This window comes from Globicephala melas, chromosome 5 (assembly GCF_963455315.2).
Source record: "Globicephala melas chromosome 5, mGloMel1.2, whole genome shotgun sequence".
Taxonomy (NCBI): domain Eukaryota; kingdom Metazoa; phylum Chordata; class Mammalia; order Artiodactyla; family Delphinidae; genus Globicephala; species Globicephala melas.
Window position 1 is genome coordinate 110,362,141 of NC_083318.1, and position 27,675 is coordinate 110,389,815.

At 35.4% G+C, this 27,675-nt stretch overlaps 1 protein-coding gene across 1 annotated transcript in view; it reads left to right on the plus strand.

Annotated features, from left to right (window-relative positions):
- LRBA (LPS responsive beige-like anchor protein) overlaps positions 1-27,675 on the plus strand; it is a 732,049-nt gene that overhangs the window by 504,423 nt on the left and 199,951 nt on the right. Inside the window, exons 41-44 of the mRNA XM_030878183.2 lie at positions 3,067-3,184; positions 5,286-5,388; positions 16,441-16,556; positions 27,124-27,236. Of these exons, the coding sequence (XP_030734043.1) occupies positions 3,067-3,184; positions 5,286-5,388; positions 16,441-16,556; positions 27,124-27,236 (450 nt within the window). The remainder of the gene's footprint in view (positions 1-3,066; positions 3,185-5,285; positions 5,389-16,440; positions 16,557-27,123; positions 27,237-27,675) is intronic.

Below are 27,675 nucleotides of genomic sequence, written 5' to 3' on the forward strand. Positions count from 1 at the left end.
TTTTGCGTATATTTGACATTTGGTAATAAAATAAATTTTAAAGGACCATACCACTTGCTATATTTCAAGTATATTTTTAAAATAACTATACTGCTTAAAGGAATGGGATATAAATTGAACTTTTTGATTGATTGGAAAACTATTACATGAAAAATCTTGTAAGAGTGTTTTAGTATACTTCTGCTAGTAATTGGAATAGTCTAGAAAATAATTAAATCTTTAGTTGCATGGCCATGATCTTGCAATGATTGCCATCACCATTATGAGCAACAATACTTGTTGTATAGCTTTATAGTATATAAGAGGTAGAATTTTCAGACCAGTGTGTGATATTTTTAGCGTATGACAGAGCTTAAAGCCTAATGCTTTGTTGTTTGATTTTCCTCTTTCACTTTTAACACAAGTACAGGAAAACAAATGTAGTTGATTAAAATTTCTGATGAGTTGAGTTCTAGTTTAACAAACATTTAAAATGTGGCAATGTAGTATATAAGTAAGCTCTGGACATTTGGATTAGAAAACCTGGGAGGAGGCCAGACTGCCACTAACTTCCCAAGGGACTTTGTATTAAGTATTTATCTTGTTTAAGTCTCATTTTCCTTATTAATAGTTGGATAGATTGGGCTACAAGTGTTACAGAACATGTATTGGATTCTCTACTACTTGATAAGTTAAGTATGGCAAACTCAAATACCAATGGAAACTAGACAGATAGTAAATGAGTGAATGAGTGGAGACTGTTTCAAAACCGAGAGTACATGCCAGTTGTACTATGTGTACTATAGATCTAGGTTTGACAGATGCTCCAGTTTTTCCTTAGAAACTAGAAATCTGAATATTTATGTAAATAACCATTTTCTCAAGTATTTTCAACTACTTGAAATTTTGGGAAAATACCATACGGCCCCCCCCCCCAAATTAATGTGGATCATATATGGAATTCCGGTTGCCATCCATTGATTCATTTTAATCATTCAAAAACATCTACTTTGTGTCAGACCTTGTTCTAGAAGATGGAAATAGAGTGCATTCAAAGCCTTTGGTCTAATAGAGCTTAGATTCTAATATTTTAGTGCTGAAGAGAGGCAATAGACAAGCAAGGAAATATTGTAATTTCTGGTGGTGATAAGTGTTACAAAGGAAATCTGATGAGTTTGGGGTGGGATGAGGCAGTAGTGGCGGAAGTGGGGTTTAGATCCTGTGGCTTCTCTAAGGAGGTGACATTTGAGCAGAAATGTGACTGTGAGGGTGAGCCAGCCATACAAAGATCTGGGAGAAGAACATTCCAAGCAGAGGAGAAAGCAAGTATAAAGGCCCTGAGGAAGAATGAGTTGGGCTCATCAGACAGTCCCAGATGTAAGGCTTTATAAACAGGTATAAAGAACTTCAGAGTTTATTAGGCGTATAATGCAGAACCACTGGATGGTATTAAATATACGAGTATATGATCTGATTTATACTTAAAAAGTTATATTTTTTTGGCTTCTCTGGTCATAGTAGATTCTCCAGGTAAGATTAGAAGGAGAGAGACCAGTCAGGAGGCCACTGCAGACTCTGGAGCCTTGGAGCTACTGGTTGTGGTCGGAGAAAGGGGTGCATGTGACCTCTGGTTTAAGAAACTATTTGAGAGTAGAACCGATGTTTTGTCCTCTTTTTTTCTCCTAATTTCTCTTGATCTTACTTATATAGGTATTGATTGTATGAAAGGGATAGTAGGATTTTCTCTATCACCTGTTTTAAAGCTGAAAGTGTGATTAGTTGTTTGGGACTTTGAAATGTTGTCTTGTTTTTTCAAAAAACACCGAGCTTAAGAATTGTACCCAGTCTTTCATTTCTAGATTGTATGGTACCAGAAATAGAATAATTTCTGTAGAAAAATCTAAATACATATTTAGTGAGTTAAATAAGGTTGCTCTCTTTTTTTTTTCCCAAAAAAATCCTCTGTATTTTGCATTGAGGAATGTAGTTTTTTTACAATTAAGATCTAGAAAATGGAAATCAAAAACAAACATTTTCGTAGGATACATTCTTACTATTCATTATTTTTCCTCTGTTTATCCTGTCTTTGTCCTTACAGTGCAATATCATAATCAAATGTCATTTTATTTGTATTTTTTAATGGTGGTTACTTTTGAGAAATTTATCTTAGTTGTTTAACTTAATTTGCTGTCACGGATTTTCATCAGTGTTTGATTGCAAATACATCTCATTTTCTTCATTAATATTCTGTGACGTACTAGTGTGGAGAAATTCCAGTTCTGGTTTTCATTTAACACCTTCATAATTAAGCTTTTGAAATGAACTTTTTAAAAAACAAAACGAATAACAAAGCAACAAAGTGGCTTAGGACTAAAGACAGGATTACTTTGAGTTGGCAAAGATTCTAAGCCATTGCGTCTGTCACATGGGATGACAAGAATTGTAACAAGTCACTCTGACAACCTCCTACTCCATAGAGAGATTACGCTGAGTTCATTCGCAGGTTTGTGTTTAGCCTAGCTGACAAGATGATACTTAACCTCTCATACAGTCAGTCTTTGTGCTTTCTGAATGAGTGACTGTTGCCTTAACAGTGACCTTATAAGTGTGATTTTTTGAAGTTATGAACTTAAATTTGTAATTTTAAAGTATGCAAAAAGTATTTCTGGATATGTTTTAATCATATTATATGAAACTGAAGTTTATATGTCATCTGTTAGCATGTAGAACATTCTTTTGAGGTCTTCTTTTTAAAGGTTGTCTAAAATTTTGCTTTGTATAATATGACTCAAAAATCAATCAATCAGTAATGCAATATGTATTTCCTGAAAAGCAGTAGACTACATCATTGCCTTAAAAGGCCCCCAAATATATTTATAAATAGATGTTACAGTTTTGTTCTGCTTTTTCATTTAAACATCTTTTTTCATGAATTGCGATCTATTTTCTTAGTCACCCTCCAAATATTTCAATAACTATTCAGTTCTTAGAAATTATTTTTCTTAATAGGGACTTTTCTGTTTAATTGGGGGGAAGAACAAAAAAATTCTATTGTTACTTACTCTGGATTCTTTTTTTCCTCACTAGATCCTGGCATATACAGAAGGGCTGCATGGAAAATGGCTGTTCTCAGAGATACGATCGATCTTTTCTCGTCGTTATCTTTTGCAAAATACAGCCCTGGAGATCTTTATGGCAAACAGAGGTAATACGTTGCAGACGTATATTGTTACAAAGCTAAGCTCTATCTCCATAAGATTTCATTTTGAACATACCATATTGTTTCCATTTAGACAGAATTTTGTAGCCCACTCTCTGTCCTACTGACCTCTTTTTGAACCATGTGCATCTTCATGGTTTTTCCCCCTTTGGTCACTCTTAGAAATATCTGTAGTAATTTATTTTTCTGGCCAAATCACAAATTAGTGCAGTGCTTTATAAATATGGGGGATAACTACCCATTTAATCAGTCGTAGAGTTTTCATATTGCTCTGATGCTTAAACTCCTTCTGGAAGGTGGTTGCATTTCGAGAGGGGAGAGGGTAATCAAATGATTCATACATTTATTTAATTTTTTGTCTAATCTATTGCCATTTATAAAGGGACCATCAGAAAATGGTACTGAACTGTCCTGGTTGCTTTGTATTACATCATTCTTGAAAGAACTAAAATTCGATTTGTGGGTTTAGAATTGAACTTGGTGAAATTCATTAAGACAAAAAAGAGAGACAAGGTGAACTTGAAGGAAAAGCATCATTGGGTATGAGTGGAGGCATACAGGAGAATATGTGAAAGCTTGTGATTTATTGTACATACTCACTTCATTTAAATAGATTTAAGTTTTCTTATTTTCTCTTTCTATAATCTACAAGTTATCATTTAAAAAATCTACACATAATGTATATTCCATACATATTTTCTTTTTTAATGAAATCATGTCTTTTAGGGTACGCAGATTTTTTTAGGAAAAGATGCTTTTCCCTTCCATATTTGGTCTTCTCCAACACACGTACCTCTTTTTCTAATGTAAACATTATTCGTCCAGGCAAATAATCAAGTGAATGTTTCACACTTTAGTTCAGTCTGCATTCTTGCTGTCCCAAAGGCGTTTCGACCTTACAATATTTATTACTTGCTCATCTTCATTTTTTTTCCTTCTTTGAAATTTCTCATGCGTCCTTGCTTTGCATCTTTGTTTTTCTATTGCCTTTCCCTCATGGCCTTGGTCACCTGCCATAACCTGAGTTTTTCCTTTTTTTTCCCCCTGTATTCAATGTAATAGTGGATATGTAAGAAAGGCATATTAAAAAGTTATGTTGGATATGTATATGACAGTTCTAAATATATTTTAGGTGTTTAGTGAATGATCATATATTTACCTAAAACATGTTATAAAGCCTGTGTTTAAAAATTGCACTAACACTGATAAAATTTTTTGGCTCATAGTATTTTTTTAGGCTAGGTGGAGAAGAAGGATCATCTTCTAGATGAGTACTTGTAGATTATTTATGGTTCTGATACAGAAGTTAATATAATTAAAATTTCAAGACTAACCAAATTAATATCTTCTAAATTCTCTGTCATGATTTTATGACTTTGTTATTTTCATATTTTTTAAGGATAAAAATTTATAGATGACTGTCATAAATTAACATTTATATGCTGAATATATTTATATATATGATGTACATTTATTGATATTCTCAAAATGTGTAATTATTGAGATAGAAATGATAAAAAAGCATTTAAATTGATTATTGACCAGAGAGGAAAAATTTTTCTTCATTTTTCTGGATTATAGGAACATACAAAGCATAAACATGTAGGGATTGTAAAGAGAATATTTTTTTAAGCTGTTGATTATTAGTAGTAAGTACAGCTGACAATTTATTAGCTGTATATGTAGACTTTTGGGTATTAGATTGTTAAATATATAATCTTAAAATTTTAAAGGTCTTTATAGAAATTCACAGATATATTTTTAACTTGCTAAAATTCAATTTTGCAAATTCTATGTTGTAGCAAGATAAAATCTCAACTTCATGTCACATTAATGCAACAATAGTTGTTATTAGTTCTGACAGTATTTAGAGAAGGTACTGTTTGTGGTAGTTCATGAGTAAAATGAGTATCATCACCGGCATATTAATGCTAAAACTTGATATATACTATAATAAAAGTAATACAGTAAGAATTCTATTTAAAAAATACCTGAACTAAGAGTAAACATTTTGTTGGACCAAGAAGTCAGTTTTCCAGAAAGAAAATCGTATTTCATTCTAACTTTAAAAAATTATTTTTCCTAGTTGCTATAATGTTCAACTTCCCAGACCCTGCAACAGTAAAGAAAGTGGTTAACTATCTACCTCGTGTTGGTATTGGAACCAGTTTTGGATTGCTTCAAACCAGGTGCTGTTTTATATGTGAAAAATATGGAAAATAATCTATATTAATATTCTAATTTGTTTTGAAATGTATGACCTTCTGTTTTATGCTTCATTGTAAATGATGATTATTAGTGTACTGTTTTGAGTCAACTGAACTTCTGTCTGAAGAAAACTAGAAAAAGAGGAACAAATGTAAATTAAACTAATCTGAAAAAAAATAATAAACAAAGGCAGAACATCAATGAAAAGGAAAAGAAAAACAATAAAGAAAAATCAATGCAATGAAAAATTGTTTCTCTGAAAAGGTTAATAAGTGTAATAAATATCTATACCAGACTTATGAAAAAAAGAAGATACAAATTGCCAATATCAGAATGAAAGAAGGGGTATCACTACAGATCCTATAGATATTTTAAAAAATATAAGGAAATATTATGAATAAATTTATGCCACTTAGACAACTTAGATGAAATGGGCAGATTCCATGAAAGAGACAAACTGTCAAATCTCACTAACGAAAATGGATAACTTTAATAACTCTACAGAGGAAATTGAATTCGTAGCTTAAAATCTCCTAACAGAGAAAATTCCTAGCTCAAATGGTTTCACTGGCAAATTCTATCAAATATTTAATGAAGAAGTAATATAATTTCTGGGAAAACTCTTACAGATAATAGAAAAGAAGGATAAGTTTCCCAAGTAATTCTGTGAGGCCAGCATTACCTGAATTCCAAATCCACAAAAAGACATTACCAGGAAAAGGAAACTAAAGACCATCTTGATTGAAAAGGAAGAAATAAAACTGTCTTTATCAGTATATATACATGACTTAATGTGAAATTACCAGGGAAACTGCAAAATTTTTAAAAAGAAAAAAAGCTATTAGAACTCATAAACAACAAATGTAAAATAGATAGGTAGTGGGAAGCAGCTGCATAGCACAGGGAGATCAGCTCGGTGCTTTGTGACCACTTAGAAGGGTGGGATAGGGAGGGTGGGAGGGAGACACAAGAGGGAGCAGATATAGGGATATATGTATACATATAGCTGATGCACTTAGTTATACAGCAGAAACTAACGCAACATTGTAAAGCAATTATACTCCAATAAAGATGTTAAATATATATATGTATATAAATAGGGGAAAAAACCCTCATAAAAGAGTTTAGCTATTTCGTAGCATATATAATTTTATTCCTGTATACTAGCAATGAACAGTTGGAAATTGGATATATTTGAAAATATATTCTTAAGACTTGTTCACTGAAAACTATAAACACTGTTTAGGAAAATGAAAGAAACCTAAAAATTGAAAGTTGTACTATACCATGTTCATGAACTGGAAGACTCAATAAAAGTAAGATGTTAGTTCTCTCCAAACAGATCTATAGGTTCAAAGCAATCCTATCCAAAATCCTAAAAGGCTCTTTTGAAGAAATTGAAAACCTGATTGTAAATTTAAATGGAAATGCAAATATCTAGTATTGCTAAGACAATTTTGAAAAAGAAAAAGTTGGAGGACTTTATCTGAATTTGACTTAATATAAAATTACATTAACTAGTGTAGCTTGGTAGTTTTGTAAAATAGACTTATAGAGCAATAGAATATATTAGTGTCCAGAAATAGGCCCATACATAAATGGTCAATTTGATTTTCAACAAAGGTATCAAGATATGTCCATGGGAAAAGATAGTTTCTTCAACAAATGGTGATCAACAATTGCATATCCATATGCCAAAAAAAAAAAAAAAAAACCAAAACAAAAAAACCCCACCTCATCCTTTATCTCAAAATGTAACATATGAACTCAAAATGTAACATAAATTAACTCAAATTAACTCAAAATGTAATATAACCTAAATGTAGGTGCCAAAGTAAAACTTCCTAAAGAAAACATAGGAGAAAAATCTTTGTCACCTTGTGTTAGGCAAATATTTCTTAGATAAGATTTTTTAAAGAATCATCAATTGGCCTTTCAAATTAAAAACATTTGCTTTTGAAAGACACTCTTAAGAAAGTGAAACGATATGCTCTAGGCTGGGTTAAAATATTCAAATTATATGTGACAAAGGATTTATATACAGGATATATGAGAAACTCTTACATTTAATTACAAGACAAGCAATCTGTTTTTAAAAAATAGAAGATTTGAACAGATACTTCAGCAAAGAATAGATACAAATATTAAACACATGAAATGATGCCAAACATCATTAGTAATCAAGGAACTGCCAGTTAAAACCACAGTGTGATCTCATGGCACACCTATTAGAATGACTTTTAAAAACTGATAACAACAAGAGCTAATAAGAATGCAGAGTAACTGGAACTTCACATGTTGTTGATGGGAAAGTCAGCAGTTTTGCGGTTTCATATAAAATTAACCATACACTTACCATACATCCCAGTAGTCTCACTCAAAGGCATTTACCCTAGAGAAATGAAAATATGTATATTCATGTAGTGACCTATTCACAAATGTTTATAGCAGCTATATTCATAGTCACAAAAAATTGGAAATAGCCAACATCGTCCTCAACTAGTAAATGGACGAATTATGGTACATTCAACCATACAACAGGATATACTGCTCAACAATAAAAAGGAATAAGCTACTAAAATACAGAACAAGGCAGATGAGTTTAAAAAGTATTATGCTAGATGAAAGAAGGCAACACAAAAGATTACATTCTGTGTGATTCCATTTATATGACCTTTTGGAAAAAATAAAACTACTTGGACAGAAATCAGATAAGTGGTTTCAAGAGATTGGAGGTGAAGAGGGAGGATTAGTTACAAAGGAGGGTGTGAGGGAACCTTTTGATAACATGGAAATATTTCCTGTCTTGATTGTTGTGGTGTTACACAACTCTCTTTGGCAAAACTCATTGCATTGTATACCTAAAAAAGGATGAATTTTATGCTATGTAAAGAAATCAGTAAACCTGATTTTCAAAAACAGAAAAAGATAAAGAATGTGAAATCAATATACAGTATCAGTAGCTCTAAAACTATGCTAGTAGGAATGCAAATTCGTATAGTCACTCTGGAAAATTTGCCAGATTTCTTATTAAGTTAAATATACACTTAATTTATGTCCTGTCAGTTCCACTCCTAGGTGTTTACCAAGAGTAATGAAATATATGTACCCACATTCACTTGTAAGCAAATGTTATTCATGTAGTCCCAAACTGAAAACATTTCTAGTTCCATCAACTGTAAATGGATTAATAGATTGCACTACATCCATGCAATGAAATACTACTCAGAAATAAAAAGGAATTGAGTACTGATACATGCAACAACATGGATGACTCTCAGAAACATTGTGCTGAGTAAAAGATGTTAAGTACCGTGGGCTACGTACATCATAGCCATGGGCTATGCTTCTACTTAGATGAAATGACTGAAAAATTATGTGAAATTATATGATTCTATTTATATGAAATTGTTGAAAAAACAGAAGCATATAGTGACAGAAAGCAGATCATTGGTTGCCAGGAGCCAGACACTGGGACAAAGGAATCAGCTTTCTGGAGTCTTTCTATGATGGTTGGTTACAGAAATAGGTATATTCAAAACTTACTAAACTACACACTTACGTTTAGTAAATGTTATTATATTAAATTTTATCTCAGCACAGATCATAGAAAAATAGACTCTCTGTATTTAAAATATCTAAGTTACAAAAGTGCTTATTATATACCCATTTCAAGTGTACCATTATTTAACACGTATGATAAATCAGATTAAAATTTTTAATCATTTTGATAAAAATGATTAGACTTTGCTTTATTATGTCATATTTGTTGTAATTTTTTTCTCTGTTGATGTAAATATCAAATCCATATATTAAGGATTTTGAATACAACACAGTTAATTAAAACTTTTATCTTTAACCTCTGGCAAATCAGAGTTCAAATATTAACTTTGTGTATACATATGGACTTAATAACTAGTATTTATATTGTTCAAAGTAACTTAATAACTACTTGAAAGGAATGTTAAAATGCCAAAAAGCATCTCTCACAGTACAGGGAATCGGGAGAGTTTGGGGTTGTACCTCTCTTTCCTATGTGCTGACCAGTTGTCTATGTTTAAATAGCACCATCATCAACTGTTTTCTTTCTTGGTAGGTGTTAATGCTTCATCAGTACAATTTAGTTAACTAATTTAAGAACTAGGAGGAGAGTTAACACTGGGATTTTTCTATTGATTGAAATGTATTAGCAGTAGAAACTTAGAGTTTACTTTTAACATACCTAATTTTGTGTTGATTTTGATTAGTGTTTATTTCAATTTTTTTAGTTAGTATCTTATTACAAATGCAATTGAGATAGAATCAACAAATAATAGGATATTAGCAGGAGCTGCAGTTATCCTAGGCTGGAGGACTTTCTAAGAGGATGCACTCCCATGCCCATTGGCAGTTGGACTCAGTTCTGCACCAAGTCTTCCTCTCCATAGGCTGCTTTTGAGTGACTATATGACTTTCCCCAGAGCAAGTGATCCTAGAGAGAATGACAGAAGCCCCAGTGTCTTCTTATGACCTAGCCTTGATAGTCACACGCCATCATTTCTGCTACATCTTATTTGTTACAAGTGAGTTATTAAATATAGCCCAGGCTCCATGGCAGGAGAATCAAGTTCCACCTCTTAAAGAGAAAATATCAAAAAATTCGTGGACACGTAACAGGTTACAACTTCTATGTAAACAGGATACATAAAGAGGCCCTTCTGGTTTATTAGCCATAGTTGCTTTACAATCCCAGTAAAGCTTTTGATTCAATAATTTTATAATTTAATGAGGAATTTCAGGGGTCAGGAGGAAGCAGCTCAGAATGGCATAGTATATTTCCTTATCTTAATAAAAAATTCTACTGATTATCTCTCTTTTGTTTTTAAAGATATATTTATTTATTGGCTACGTTGGGTCTTCGTTGCTATGCGCGGGTTTTCTCCAGTTGTGGCGAGCAGGTGCTACTCTTGTTGTGGTGTGCGGGCTTCTCATTACGGTGGCTTCTCTTGTTGCAGAGCACAGGCTCTAGGTGCGTGGGCTTCAGTAGTTGCAGCGTGTGGGCTCTAGAGCGCAGGCTCAGTAGCTGTGGCGCACAGGCTTAGTTGTGCTGCAGCATGTGGGATCTTCCCGGACCAGGCTTGAACCTGTGTCCCCTGCATTGGCAGGTGGATTCTTAAGCACTGAGCCACCAGGGAAGTCCTTACTGATTATCTGTTTATTTTAAAAAGAGTTTTATGTGTTGTCATACTTAGGAACTCTTTGTAATGTTTTCCCACAGTTAATGAAAGCTGAAAGTCTTAATTTATTAAGTCAGTCAGTTAAATAGATCTTCAGCACTTACAGTGTATCAATCACCCAGTAATGTACAATATAAATATCATCTTGCCCACAAACATTTAAACAAATATGTAAATAAAAGAAAAAACCGTGTAAGTGAAGGAAAGATGTTTTAGGTATTTTAATAGTGGTTAGTGGAGATGGAGTGCTTTGGATAAGATGGTCAGAAATGTCTTCCTATGTGACTTTAAATTTTGATTTGAAGGACTGGAATCAGCTAACCTTTGTAAGAGTGAATAGCATGTGTAGAGGCCCTGAAACTTCGAGTGTTTTAAGGAATGTTGGAAGGCAAGTATCACAGGCACTTAGTGATTTCAGGAAGACAGTGTCAGTTTGGAGGCGGGAACTTATTGTAGAAATCGAAGTAAAATGTAGTATCATTGAAGAGAGACATCTTTTTTTGGGGGGGAGAGTATAATTGCTTTACAATGTTGTGTTAGTTTCTGCTTTACAACAAAGTGAATCAGCTATTTGTAAACATATATCTCCTCCCTCTTGAGCCTCCCTCCCACCCGCCCCCCCATCCCTCCCCTCTAGGTCATCACAGGAAGAGAGACATCTTGTTTAGAGACTTTAAGGAGATACAATTTCTGTGACTTGGAGATTAGCTAAATTTGGAGGACGATAAAAAGGGGAGGCATCCAGTGTGTCTCCCCAAGTTTCAGCTTGAACTGCTCAGGAGCACAGACTGAGATGGGGAACACTGTAGAAGGAGTACCTGTATGCATCTACCCTCCCATACCCCCCATGGTTGGGGTTGGGGGGCAGAAGTGAATGAACTGAAAAGGAGAAGGTTAGTGTTAGATCTGTTGAAATTGAAACCCGAGAGATGTCTAGACTGAAATGTTGAATAGGAAGTTAGATATAAGAAGGTATGGCTAGAGTGCAAATGAAAAGCGTAGTAATTGGGAGTCATTACCATTTAGATGAAATTTGAAGGCTTGAGAGGAAGTGAACTCACCTGGGGAGAGACATAGAATGGGCAGGAGAAATGAGAGCTGCATTCTGAGGAAATGCAACATTTAAATGTTAAGTAAATGAAAGAGAAAAAACAAAACAAAACAAAAGAAAAACAGAAAGGCCTTGAAAAATGGGAAATCCAGGAAAATGTGATGCCAAAGAATGAGAGTATTTCAAGAAGGTAAGATTTGATGAAAAATCAGTAAGACGTAGACTGAAAAAAGGCCATTGCATGTAGCAACAGCAGTTTTTGGCTGCCAGAGGTTGATTGTTGTGTTTGTCTATTCAGTATCAACAAGTTCTAGTTGGCAAGCAGGCCCTTGAATTTTGTTGCAGCCTTTGGGCAGTCTCTCTTAATTCTGGTTTAGGTGTGAGACTTCTGACTTCTCAGTCAATAGGACATGAGTAGGTAGAGATATTTGGATTAAATCCTGACCTACTACTGTTGGCAGATATCAGGAGAATTAATCCTACTATCACTCGTCTACCTGTAGCTCTTGATCTGGAATATTCTCTGACACTTTATGAGTACTTGACAGTATAAGCATATACACATCAATACCAGTTATAAGCCATAACAACATACTGAACCAACCCAAAGTTTCTACCTACAATATCATTTTAGTTTTCTCTTCACTAGTTTTGCCCAACCCTATCACTTGATTCAGGCTTTTTTTCTTTTTTTTTTCTGTAAGGGAACACTAATCAAGGAGTTTAACACATAAATAATCAGAGGTTATAACAGCTACCAGGAGATCATATTATCTTGCAGTCTGAAGCTTGGTGTCAAGTACATGGATGAGGTTAGGATGAGCAGAGGTTAGGCCATAGGGGGTGACTGGATTGGTAGGAGGGCTTTTTTCTCCTTTTATTTCTTGCTCCATGGTCTATACCAGTTTCTCCCTTACATACCTCCCTGCATTTAGAGTGCCTGGGCTTGGGAGCTCCTTTTTTTTTGTTTCCAGACATGCTGCTGCAGCTCTTCAGAGTAGCGCTTGGTGCTTTTGGTAACTTCTGCACTCAGCAACTCCTCCTACAATGGTACAGAGAAGGACAGTGATTTGGGTTTCTGTATCCAAGAGAGCTATAACATATCAAAATTTATGGGATGCAGCTAAAGTAGTATTCAGGGGGAAATTTTACTGCTTTAAATACCTATATCTGAAATACAGAAATGCCTAACATCAGTAACCTAAGCTTCCATCTTTAGAAACTAGAAAAAGAAGAAGAAGCTAAATGGAAAACAAGTAGGAAAAAGTGACTAAAGAAAATTAGAGCAGAAATCAATGAAAAAGAGACAAAAAACAATAAAGAAGATCAATTAAACGAAAGCTGATTCCTTAAAAAGCTCAATAAAATTGACATTCTTTTAACTGCCTAACTATGAACAAAAGAGATAGTATGAATTACCAAAGTCAGAAATGAAAGAAGGGACTGCACTGCTTACCATGTAGAAATTAAAAGGATTAGAAGGAAATATCCTGAACAGCTTCAGCCTACAAATTAAGACAGTTGAGATGAGATGGGTAAATTCCTAGAAAGATAGAATTGTCAAAACTGACTCAAGAAGAAATTAAAATTCTGAATAGACCTATAACAGGTCCATTGAATTTGTAATTTAAAAACCTTCCCACAAAGAAGAGTCAAAGCCCAGATGGCTTTACTGGTGAATCTTATCAAATAGATAAATTAGAAAAGATATCAATCTTTCATAAACTCATCCTCAAGACACAGGAAGAAGAAACACTTTCTAGCTCATTCTATGAGGCCATCTTTACCCTAATATCAATGCTAGGCAAAGACATCACAAGAAAAAACAAGCTAGCAAGAGAAAACTGTAGACTAATATCCCTAATGAACATGTATTCAAAAATCCTTTACAAAATATTATCAAACCAAATCCAGCAGTATACAAAAAGGATTATAAAGTAGCCATGTGGGTTTTATCACAGGAATGCAGATTGGTTTAAATGTGAAAATCAATTAATGTTATGCATGAAGTTAATAGAATACAGGACCAAAAAAAAGAAAACCCACATCATCATCTCAGTAGACACAGAAAAAGCATTTGACAAAATGAAACACGCATTCATGACTAGAAAATCTCAACTGACTAGAAATATAAGGGAATTTCTACAAACAGATAAATAGCAACCATCAAAAACCCACATAACATACACTGTACTTAATGTTGAAAGACTGAATGCTTTTCCCCTAAGGTCAGGAAGGCTAGGATGTCTTCCATTGTCACCACTTCTATCAATATTATATTGATATATAATGTGTGCTAAGCCTGTGTGATAGGAAAGGAAGGGAAGGGAAAAATCAAAGGCATCCAGATTGGAAAGGGAAATGTCTTTATTCCTAGATGACAAAAGACATGTACAATTTTTGCAATGAAAAGTGTAAAACACGGCTGTTAGAAAGTAAAGACAGACATCAATAAATGGAGACATTCCATATTCATGGATCAGAAGGTTCAATATGATTAAGATGTCAATTCTTTCTCAATCTATAAACTTAATACCATCCCTGTCAAAATTTAGTACACTTTCTGGGAGAAATAGAGAAGCTGAAATACAATGGATCTAGAATTGCCAAAACAGTTTTGAAAAAGAACAACAAAATTACAGAACTTATACTATCTGATTTCAAAACTTACCATAAAACCATAGTAATCAAAATGTGTGCTATTTATACAAGGATAGGCACATAAATTAATGAAACTACATTGAGAATAAAGAAATAAACCCTTGCATTTATGGTCAGTGGCTTTTTCAGAAACGTGCCAACACAATTCAATGAAGAAAGGGTAATCCTTAAACAAATGGTACTGTAATGACTGGATAGTCACATGCAAGAAAATGAACTTCAACACTTACCACACACTGTTCATAAGAATTAAGGTGTGTCATAGACCTATATTTAAGATCTAAAACTAAAAAATTTCTCAAATATAGGATAAAAACTTTATCATCTTGCAGTAGGCAGAGAGTTCACATGTGACACCCAAAAGCATAATTCATAAAAGACAAAAATTGAGAAGACGGATTTAATCAAAATTTAAAATGTTTGTGCTTTAAATATATCACTAAGTATGTGAAAAGATAAGCCACAGACTGAGAAATATTTGCACATCATGTATTTGATAGACTTGTATCCAGAATGTATGAAGACCTTTGACAACTCAATAATAGGACAGAAGCAACCCAATTAAGGTAAAAAAGATCTGAATAGTAATTTCCTCAAAGAAAATAAACAAATGGCTAATTAACACATGAAAAGATGTTCAACAATGTACATTAAAATTGTAATAAGATACCATTTTACACTCACTAGAATGGCTATAATAAAAATTTCATACAATAGCAAGTATTGGCAGAGATGTGGAAAATTTGGAACATCATACATTGTTTGTTGGAATGTATAATGGAAGACAATTTGGCAGTTTCTCAAAAAGATAAATATTAAGTCAACAGACAACCTGGCAGTTTCACTCCTAGGAATCTACCCAAAAGAAATGCAACCATATGTTCAGCAACGACGTGTACGTGAATGTTCTGAGTAGCATTTTTCATAATAGCTAAAAACTGGAATAATTTAAATGTCTATCAACTGGTGAATGGATTTAAAAAATGTGGTATATTCTCTATTCATACAATGGAATACTATTTACAATCAAAAGAAATGAACTGCTCATACATGCTGCCACATTGATGAACCTCAAAACATTATGGTTAGTAGAAGAAGCCTGATGCAGAAGATTACATGATGTATGATTCCATTTATCTGAAATGTTTAGAAACGGCTAGTTCATAGAGACAGAAAGTAGATTGATAGTTGCCTAGAGCTGGGGATAGGAATAGGAATTAACTCTAAATAGGCACAAGGGAAGTTTTAGTGTTGATTAAAATGTTCCAGAATACAATGTGGTGATAATTGCACAACTCTAGAAATTTACTTTAAAATATCATTGAATAGTACACTTACAAGGGTAACTTTTGTGTTACGTAAATTATACCTTTGGAAATAAAGCTTGAAAAAAATATGTATCTTGTCCTTAGTAGTAGGAAGAACGGTGACAGCATACTTCTCTGAGATTCTGGGCTCTGAATGTAGTAATTAATCCTCCCACCTATTTCCCACTGCTACTTAGTATTGGTCAGTTGTATCCTTTGTTACTCACATTACATTAAGAAAACAGAAAACTTGGTCTACTATTAGGTTGTATAAAAGAATAATAGTTTCCCTTACCTTTATCCGAACCCACGAATGGACACCTGAGGAGCTGGGATCCTCTTTCCCCTATTACAATGGGTATACAAAAATAATGTTTAAATTTGTAATGTACAAATATGCTGTCTTTAAGAGATGAATATTTAAACTGATAAAGATGTGAATGCAATTTTATGTGTATTACTTAGTTACTATAATTACTTTTGTATCAGTAAGGCAGTGAATTATTAATCATACTGTTATTAATCAACATTTATGGAGCCTAGATATTATAATGGCTTTGTAATGACAGCTTATCTTGATGAATAGAATATGGATAATAGACCTGTGACTCATCCAAATCATTCGTTTAACCATTAATTATAGATTGAAACATCTCCAGCATTCGTTAGTATAACATGAATAGAATGTCTCAGAATAATACAGATGCCATTTTGAACGAGCACAGAAGTCATGATTTATTATTGATCTAATTAATCTTAAGTTTAATTTGATTCTATATCAAATTCTTTTTCTTGCAGGCGTATCTCATTAGCTAGTCCTCGTCAACTTTTTAAAGCTTCTAATATGACCCAGCGATGGCAACATAGGGAGATTTCAAATTTTGAGTACTTGATGTTTCTCAACACAATAGCAGGTAATTTAAGGTCACATGTTGATGTATTTCAAATGATAAATTATTAATAGTGATATGATTAAATTATTTTGAGTATTTGTATAAATAGAGTCATTCCATGTAAAGCTAAAGGCATAAGCAAGCATACAAAGATGGGAAGAAATGCAGTATAGCTAAAGAACAATTAATGGTATAGTATGTGTGTGTGTTTTTGTTTGCGTGTACATAAAATATATATTCATAAAGGTATAATGAAAAAGAAAACTAGAAAGGTACTTGGAGAAATGTACTTGGAGACATTATGCAAGATTTTTTTTGTCAGTTTGAGGAATTGGCAGTCAACTTACAGGGAAACGTTTGAAAGTTTTTGAACAAATGAGTAATATCAGAACTGTATGAAAAGTTGGAAGCAGTATGAAGGATAAATTATGGTGCAGAGAGTCTAGGTAGAGAGCAGAAGTTAGGAAGCAATTACATATAAAAAGTAATGAGGGCCTGCATTAGAGAGGTGACAATAGGAATTAAAACAAAGGATTAGATAACACAAGAATTGGGCTTCCCTGGTGGTGCAGTGGTTGAGAATCTGCCTGCCAATGCAAGGGACATGGGTTCGATCCCTGGTCCTGGAAGATCCCACATGCCGCGGAGCAACTAAGCCCAAGTGCCACAACTACTGAGCCTGTGCTCTAGAGCCCATGAGCCACAACTACTGAGGCTACATGCCGCAACTACTGAAGCCCACCCACTTAGAGCCTGTGCTCCACAACAAAAGAAGCCACCGCAATGAGAAGCCCGCATACGGCACAAAGAGTAGCCCCCGTTCACCGCAACTAGAGAAAGCTTGCGTGCAGCAACAAAGACCCAATGCAGCCAAAAATAAATTAATTAATTAAACAAACAAACAAAAAAAGATAACACAAGAATTTACAAGGTACAAACCATTTGCCATGCAGACAACTGAATGTTGGGAGTAAATGAGAAAAATGTGTCAGAAAAGACTTCCAGGCTTCTGCTCTAAATCATGAGGAAAATAGTGGTGCAATTAAAGGGAGAAGTCAAAAAATCGATCTAGAGAAAGATGATTTTACTGTGCTATCAAGATATCCAAGAAAAGAATTGTTGGAGTATAGGTTAAGTGAGGGTATTTGGAGCTTAGAGATAGGACGTTGGATTTCATCTGCATAGACAGGAAATCACCAAGAGAGAGAGTTGAGATTACCAAGCCAGGTGATACAGAAAGCAGTGAGGTAAGGTCTGGGGAATGCACTTGAGCATAACAAAAAGAAAGAGGGAAAGTTATTAAGGAAGAGAAGAGAATGACTGACCCCAGAATTTATAGACTTAATAGGAGGAGAACTAAGGTGAAGCAAATGTCTTGAGATACAAGGGGAAAGGGAGAAAGGCCTTGCCCACTGTATTAGATGTGATGGAGAGGTAAGGGAGAATTAAGAGTGAGTACAGGCCATGACTTTGGCTTTAATATCTCAGGACTTATGGGTTACTTTATAAGGGTTTGTTTTCTTTCTTTTTTTAAAAAAAAATATTTATTTTATTTATTTGGTTGTGCCAGGTCTTAGTTGCGGCAGGCTGGCTCCTTAGTTGTGGCATGAGAACCCTTAGTTGCAGCATGCATATGGGATCTAATTCCCTGACCAGGGATCGAACCCAGGCCCCCTGCATTGGGAGTGCTGAGTCTTATCCACTGTGCCACCAGGGAAGTCCCTAGGGGTTTATTTGCAAAACAAGCAAAATAGTTTGATTATAAGGACTGAATGGTTCGAGATTAAACGAGAATATTAGATGTAGATTACAGTTTTCTTGTGTAATAGTAAAGAGAGGGTGAGTTAAGGCAGTGGAGAGTAACTATGAAAGAGGAAGAGAGAGGAAAAGTAACAATTCACATTATGAGGGAGACCTGTTCAAGAGCTCAGGTGGAAGAATCATACCTCCCAGAGAATAAAGACACTGTTGGAAAAGTGGAGAAGAGAGGGTGTAGTACGAAGAATTGGAAGTTCAGGGCTTACACTGAAAAAGTCTAAGATTCATCAGTTAGGGAGATACTCATCTGAGGGTCCATTGAGGGAAAGGAATAAAGAAAGTTTGAACAGTTATGTGGAATTTAGTAGGGATTGTATAACTAGAGACTGAAAGGATTTTTAAGTAATAATGAGAGACAGGGAACTTATGTAACAAGTTTAAATGGACATCTTTTGTACATGATAAATCAATTAACACCTAAATTGAATGCAGTGTAATAATTATGGACAGCATTTATGAAATGGTCTACTCTCAAATAACTTCTAGTGTGCCTATAGTGTCTTTTAAATATATCCCCTGTATATTCTCTTTAAAGAATAGAATCAATAATTTGTTTTGGATGGTTTTTACATACACTAGAGGCTGGGGTGGAGTCTCATGTTATTTAATATTTCTTTTACAGTGTTATCTGTGATACATATAGGTTCTCATGATATCTGGCACATTTCCCAAAAGACAGTCACTAGGCGTTCAGTAACTAAATATTGAATTTAACTTACTTAATAAAAGTCTGTTTACAGTGAGCAGGTACGTACTCTTTTTTTCGTAGGTACAATAAACTTGATTATTTAAGCAGATAGGCTAAGAAGAGGATTTTACTGTTTACTAACATCTCAATCAGGAAAATGTGAGAGAATGGAGACATCAAAATAGACTGCTTTTTGTTGTTTAAGTTTGGTTATTTTTTTCTGGGAGAAGTTAAAATTGACAGAAATATGTAATGACATAAACACTTCTGAATTAAAATTGTCCTAGTTATTCATGTTTCCTAAGACTATTTCCAGGTCAATCAAGGAAGAACTCTGTTATTCTAATAGACCTCAAGCCCATGATGAATACAGTGAAATAAAATGTTAAAAGCATCAAATCAGGTTGTAGTCCTTGCTCCGCTCCGTCCAATCGGGGGACTATTTACCCTCTGCTCCCAGGTCTCTCAGGCAGCCACTCCCATGGGTACATGCCCAGAAGCTGCTCCTGCCCCACGCTCCCTCCCTCTGCCTTTCACTTCCCAGCTGCCAAGATCTTGGAAGCTTTGAAGCTCAACAGAGAAGGCAAATTCATTGAGAACAGTCTGTAAAGTGTCAAGCAATATCCAGATATTACCAGCACTCTGCCTGTCCCCTGCCTGAACCTGGGATTCTTCCATGGAGTGAGTGGTCCTAGGTCCTACACTGGCATTGCTCATTTGGTTGATGAAGACATATTGACAAAGTTGTTGTTGGTTATTCCCTTTTGCATTCTCACTAGCAATGCAAAAGAGGGACTGTTTCTCCACACCCTTGCCAACAGAGTATATTGTCAAGCTTTTGAACGTTTGCTAATCTGGTACCGCAGGACTGCCTGCTTGCTGAGACCCTCTGTAAAAGCTCCATACACCCTGGTATTGAGCTTTCCGAGGAGGTAACAGTATTCAGAGAGGGTCTTGGTGCTCCGACTGGGTGTCAGGCCTGAGCCTCTGAGGTGGGAGAGCCAAGTTCAGGACATTGGTCCACCAGAGACATCCCAGCTCCATGTGATACCAAACGGTGAAAGCTCTCCCAGAGATCTCCATCTCAAAGCTGAGACCCAGCTCCACTCAACAACCAGCAAGCTACAGTGCTGGACACCCTATGCCAAACAATTAGCAAGACAGGAATACAACCCCATCCATTAGCAGAGAGGCTGTCTAAAATCATAAGGTCACAGACACCCCAAAACACACCACCAGTCGGGGTCCTGCCCACCAAAAAGACAGGATTCAGCCTCATCCACCAGAACATAGGCACTACTCCCTTCCACCAGGAAGCCTACACAACCCACTGAACCAACCTTAGCCATTGGGGGCACACACCAAAAACAACAGGAGCTACAAACCTGCAGCCTGCGAAAAGGAGACCCCCAAGCACAGTAAGTTAAGCAAAATAAGAAGACAAACACACAGCAGATGAAGGAGCAAGGTAAAAACCCACCAGACCAAACAAATGAAGAGGAAATAGACAGTCTACCTGAAAAAGAATTCAGAGTAATGATAGTAAAGATGACCCAAAATCGTAGAAATAGAATGGAGAAAATACAAGAAACGTTTAACAAGGACCTAGAAGAACTAAAGAGCAAACAGACAATGATGAACAGCACAACAAATGAAATTAAAAATTCTCTACAAGGAATCAATAGCAGAATAACTGAAGCAGAAGAACGGATAAGTGATGTAGAAGATAAAATAGTGGAAATAACTACTGCAGAGCAGAATAAAGAAAAAAGAATGAAAAGAATTCAGACAGTCTTAGAGACCTCTGGGACAACATTAAACATACCAACATTCGAACTATAGGGGCCCTGGAGGAAAAAGAGAAAAAGGAAGAGACTGAGAGAATATTTGAAGAGATATTTGAAGTTAAAAACTTCCTAATATGGGAAAGGAAATAGTCAATCAAGTCCAGGAAGCGCAGAGAGTCCCATACAGGATAAATCCAAGGAGAAACACGCCAAGACACACATTAATCAAACTATCAAAAATTAAATACAAAGAAAAAATATTATAATTGGCAAGGGAAAAACAACAAATAACATACAAGGGAATCCCCATAAGGTTAACAGCTGATCTTTCAGCAGAAACTTTGCAGCCAGAAGGGAGTGGCAAGACCTATGTAAAATAATGAAAGAGAAAAACCTACAACCAAGATTACTCTACCCAGCAAGGATCTCATTCAGATTCAACAGAGAAATTAAAACCTTTACAGACAAGCAAAAGCTGAGAGAGTTCAGCACCACGAAACCAGCTTTACAACACATGCTAAAGGAACTTCTCTAGGCAAGAAACACAAGAGAAGGAAAAGACCTACAATAAAAAACCCAAAACAATTAAGAAAATGGTAATAGGAACCTACATATCGATAATTACCTTAAATGTAAATGGATTAAATGCTCCCACCAAAAGACATAGACTGGCTGAATGGATACAAAAATAAGGCCCGTATATATGCTGCCTACAAGAGACCCACTTCAGACCTAGGGACATAAAGACTGAAAGTGAGGGGATGGAAAAAGATATTCCATTTAAATGGAAATCAAAAGAAAGCTGGAGTAGCAATTCTCATATCAGACAATATAGACTTTAAAATAAAGACTATTACAAGAGACAGAGAAGGACACTGCATAACGATCAAGGGATCAATCCAAGAAGAGATATAACAATTGTAAATATTTATCCACCCAACATAGGAGCACCTCAATACATAAGGCAAATGCTAACAGCCATAAAAGGGAAATCGACAATAACAAAATGATAGTAGGGGACTTGAACACCCCACTTTCATCAATGGACAGATCATCCAAAATGAAAATAAATAAGGAAACACAAGCGTTAAATGATACATGAAACAAGATGGAATTAATTGATATTTATAGGACATTCCATCGAAAAACAACAGAATACAGTTTCTTCTCAGGTGCTCATGGAACATTCTCCAGGATAGATCATATCTCGGGTCACAGATCAAGCCTTGGTAAATTTAAAAAAATTGAAATCATATCACGTATCTTTTCCAACCACAATACTATGAGACTAGATACCAATTATAGGAAAAAATCTGTAAAAATTACCAACACATGGAGGCTAAACAATACTTAATAACCAGGAGATCACTGAAGAAATCAAAGATGAAATCAAAATATACCTAGAAACAAATGACAAAGAAAACACGACAACCCAAAACCTATGGGATGCAGCAAAAGTAGTTCTAAGAGGTAAGTTTATAGCAATAAAATCCTACCTCAAGAAACAAACATCTTAAATAAACAACCTTAACCTTACACCTAAAGCAATTAAAGAAGAACAAAAAAACCCCAAAGTTAGCAGAAGGAAAGAAATCATAAAGATCAGATCAGAAATAAATGAAAAAGAAATGAATGAAGCAATAACAAAGATCAATTGAAAGCTGGTTTTTAGAGAAGATAAACAAATTGATAAACCGTTAGCCAGATGCATCAAGAAAAAAATGGAGAAGACTCAAAACAATAGAATTAGAAATGATAAAGGAGAAGTAGCAACTGGCACTGCAGACATACAAAAGATCATGAGAGATCTCACCTCATATAGGTGCCATTTTATTGGCACCTATATGCCAATAAAATGGACAACCTGGAAGAAATGGACAAATTCACAGAAAAGCACAACCTTCCAAGACTGAATGAGGAAGAAATAGAAAACATAAACAGACCAATCACAAGCACTGAAATTGAGACTGTGATTAAAAATCTTCCAACAAACAAAAGCCAAGGACTAGATGGCTTCACAGGCGAATTCTATCAAACATTTAGAGAAGAGCTTACACCTGTCCTTCTCAAACTCTTCCAAAATATAGCAGAGGGAGGAACATTCCCAAATTCATTCTACGAGGCCACTATAATCCTGATACCAGAACCAGACAAAGGTGTCACACAGAAAGAAAACTACAGGCCAGTATCACTGATGATCATAGATGCAAAAATTTCCAACAAAATACTAGCAAACAGAATACAACAGCACATTAAAAGGATCATACACCATGATCAAGTGGGATTTATCCCGGGAATGCAAGGATTCTTCCATATGCGCAAGTCAATCAGTGTGATAAACCATAATAATAAATTGAAGGAGAAAAACCATATGATCATCACAATAGATGCAGAAAAAGCTTTTGACAAAATTCAACAGCCATTTATGATAAACTCCCTCCAGAAGGTAGGCATGGAGGGAACTTACATAATAAAGCCCCTATATGACATACATAATAAACATAATAAAGCCCATATATGACAAACCCACAGCCAACATCATTCTCAATGGTGAAAAACTGAAACCATTTCCTCTAAGATCAGGAACAAGACAAGGTTGTCGACTCTCACCACTATTATTCAACATAGTTTTGGAAATCCTATCCACATCAATCAGAGAAGAAAAAGAAATAAAAGGAATACAAATTGGAAAAGAAGTAAAGCTGTCACTGTTTCCAGTTGACATAATAGAGAATCCTAAAGATGCTGTCAGAAAACTACTAGAGCTAATAAATAAATTTGGTAAAGTAACAGGCACAAAATTAATGCACATAAATCTCTTGCATTCCTATACACTAATGATGAAAAAAATCTGAAAGAGAAATTAAGGAAACACTCCCATTTGCCATTGCAACAGAAAGAATAAAATACCTAGGAATAAACCTACCTAAGGAGACCAAAGACATGTATGCAGAAAACTATAAGACACTGATGAAAGAAATTAAAGATGATACAAACAGATGGAGTGATATACCATGTTCTTGGATTGGAAGAGTCAACATTGTGAAAATTACTATAGTACTCAAAGCAATCTACAGATTCAGTGCAATCCCTATCAAACTACCAATGTCATTTTTCACAGAACTAGAACAAAAAATTTCACAACTTGTATGGAGACACAAAATACCACGAATAGCCAAAGCAAATCTTGAGAAAGAAAAACAGAGCTGGAGGAATCAGGCTCCCTGTCTTCAGACTATACTACAAAGCTACAATAATCAGGACAGTATGGTCCTGGCACAAAACCAGAAATATAAATCAATGGAACAGGATAGAAAGCCCAGAGATAAACGCACCCACATATGGTCACCTTATCTTTCATAAAGGAAGCAAGCATATACAATGGAGAAAAGACAGCCTCTTCAGTAAGTGGTGCTGGGAAAACTGGACAGCTACATGTAAAAGAATGAAATTAGAACACTCCCTAACACCATACACAAAAATAAACTCAAAATGGATTAAAGACCTAAATGTAAGACCGGACACTATAAAACTCTTAGAAGAAAACATAGTAAGAACACTCTTTTTTTTTTTTTCTCTCTTTTTTTTTTTGCGGTACACGGGCCTCTCACTGTTGTGGCCTCTCCCGTTGCGGAGCACAGGCTCCAGACGTGCAGGCTCAGCAGCCATGGCTCACGGGCCCAGCCGCTCCGCGGCATGTGGGATCTTCCCGGACCGGGGCACGAACCCGTGTCCCCTGCATCGGCAGGCCGACTCTCAAGCACTGCGCCACCAGGGAAGCCCTAAGAACACTCTTTGACATAAATCACAGCAAGATCTTTTTTGATCCACCTCTTAGAGTGATGGAAATAAAAAGAAAAATAAGCAAATGGGACCTAATGAAACTTAAAAGCTTTTGCACAGCAAAGGAAACTATAAGCAAGATGAAAAGACAACCCTCAGAATGGGAGAAAATATTTGCAAATGAAGCAACTGACAAGGGATTAATCTCCAAATTTTACAAGCAGGTCATGCAGCTCAATTTCAAAAAAAACAAACAACCTGATCCAAAAATGGGTAGAAAACCTAGATAGACATTTCTCCAAGGAAGATATACTGATTGCCAACAAACACATGAAAGGATGCCCAACATCACTAATCATTAGAGAAATGCAAATCAAAACTACAACGAGGGGCTTCCCTGGTGGCGCAGTGGTTGAGAGTCCACCTGCCGATGCAGAGGACACGGGTTTGTGCCCCGGTCTGGGAAGATCCCACATGCCGCAGAGCGGCTGGGCCCGTGAGCCATGGCCGCTGAGCCTGCGCGTCCGGAGCCTGTGCTGCACAACGGGAGAGGCCACAACAGTGAGAGGCCCGTGTACCGCAAAAAAAAAAAAAAACTACAATGAGGTGTCACCTCACACTGGTCAGAATGGCCATCATCCAAAAACGTACAAACAATAAATGCTGGACAGGGTGTGGAGAAAAGGGAACTCTCTTGCACTGTTGGTGGGAATGTAAATTGATACAGCCACTATGGAGAACAATATGGAAGTTCTTAAAAAAGTAAAAGTAGAGCTACCATACGATGCAGCAATCCCACTACTGGACATATACCCTGAGAAAACCATAATTCAAAAGGAGTCATGTACCACAATGTTCATTGTAGCTCTATTTACAATAGCCAGGACATGGAAGCAACCTAAGTGTCCATCGACAGATGAATGGATAAAGAAGATATGCCCCATATATACGATGGAATATTAGTCAGCCATAAAAAGAAACGAAATTGAGTTATTTGTAGTGAGGTGGCTGGACCCAAGGTCTGTCTTACAGAGTGAAGTACGTCAGAAAGAGAAAAACCAATACCGTATGCTAACACATATATATGGAATCTGAAAAAAAAAAAAAAAGGTTCTGAAGAACCTAGGGGCAGGACAGGAATAAAGACGCAGACGTATAGCATGGACTTGAGGACATGGGCAGGTGGAAAGCTAAGCTGGAACGAAGTGAGAGAGTGGCGTGGACGTATATACCAAAGGTAAAATAGATAGCTATTGGGAAGCAGCCGCATAGCCCAGGGAGATCAGCTCGGTGCTTTGTGACCACATAGAGGGGTGGGATTGGGAGGGTGGGAGGGAGACGCAAGAGGGAGGAGATATGGAGATATATGTATATGTATAGCTTATTCACTTTGTTATAAAGCAGAAACTAACACACGATTGTGAAGCAATTATACTCCAATAAAGATGTTTAAAAAAACAACCAAACATCCAATCATAAGGGAGGCTTAGATACCAAGAATTTGTGTCGAGAGCTACTGTAATACTCAGCTGTATATTGATTTGATATCCGTATATATTTGAGAACAGGAAGAGAATGGAGATGATAGAATACACTGTAAGAAAGGAATTCAACCAGTATTAATATCCTTGTTTGCCTTGTAATTTAGCCATAAGAGTCTGTTCACATTAAATCTAAGTAAAAATAGGTTATAGACTAGTAAAATCGTGGAGTCAAATGCCAACATTTTTACTACAGAAACAATGATGTCATCTACCATGCTGCCTCCCAAAGGGGTGATATCCAGAAAACTGCTGTTTCTACGTGAATGGGCTACCTCATTCTTTGTTTTATTCATATTTTTAGTAGACCTGAATGTGTCGTTGAATGTCATTAGTTTAGAAGAAGCATAGAAGAGTATGTGGCAGCATTTGGGAATGGAGTAAGCAACATCTATGATGCTGTGCATTATGTTCAAAGGAGCATAGAATTTGAAAGCTGTCACAGAAATTTCAGAGTTATTAAGAGCAACCTGGTGATTTTACAGTTGACTGTGAATGCCCATAGGGGTGAAGTCACTTGAACTTGGTTGATCAGTTGATTGGTTGGTTGATTAATTAATGGCAAAGAAAGGATTCTGGTTTTGAGAAACTCTATGAGATTGCAAATTGTTTTTTGAATTCTTAATGAAGATTATTTTATTTGGTGCAGGCTTTTAACTAATAAAAAATAGTTGTGTAATTTATAAGATGTGGGTACAGAGTATGTGGATTTGAATATAGTTCAACCATTAGTAGTTGCATGATTTGGGGCAAGTTACATAAACTTTTGTGCCTCGGTTTTTTTATCTGTAAAACGAGGGTGATACCAATTTCATAGGGTTATTGTGAGAATTAAATGAAATCATGAATGGATAGCACTGGGAACAATGTCTGGCACTCAAAAATTGTTGTTCTTGTTACATTTAGTATATTCCTGAATGTTTATCATTTCATTCTTCTAAATTAAGAATGAATTTTTTTTCCTCTTCCAGGACGGAGTTACAATGACTTAAATCAGTACCCAGTGTTTCCCTGGGTCATTACTAATTATGAATCAGAAGAACTGGATCTTACTTTGCCAAGTAACTTCAGAGATTTGTCCAAGGTAATTTCTTAGTAATCATCTGAAATATCACTATGTTGAATATAAAAATTTTCAAGTGATTATCTTTATTTTCACATCATATTTAAAAAATATTTTTAATATTATTATAACTTTAATATATTTGTCTTTTAAATGTATTTTCATTATTCTCAAATTTAAATTAGAAAAATTTAATATACATGGTAACCTTGATGACAGTTAAAAATATTAACAGTTATATTTTTTTCTTCATATACATTTAAGGAGATATTATTCCCAAATATCAACTTCTTCTAAGGGTGTCAGTACTTGATAAAAGATACGAAGAACATCATGGAAACTTCTCACCAGCTCTCTTGTAAAAAGAGAAGTAACCCCACACTGTTCTGTGTCTCCTAAGTGATTTTCCTCTACCTTTTGCCTTTCTCTGAGCCATTCCTCACTACAACAGAATGGATCC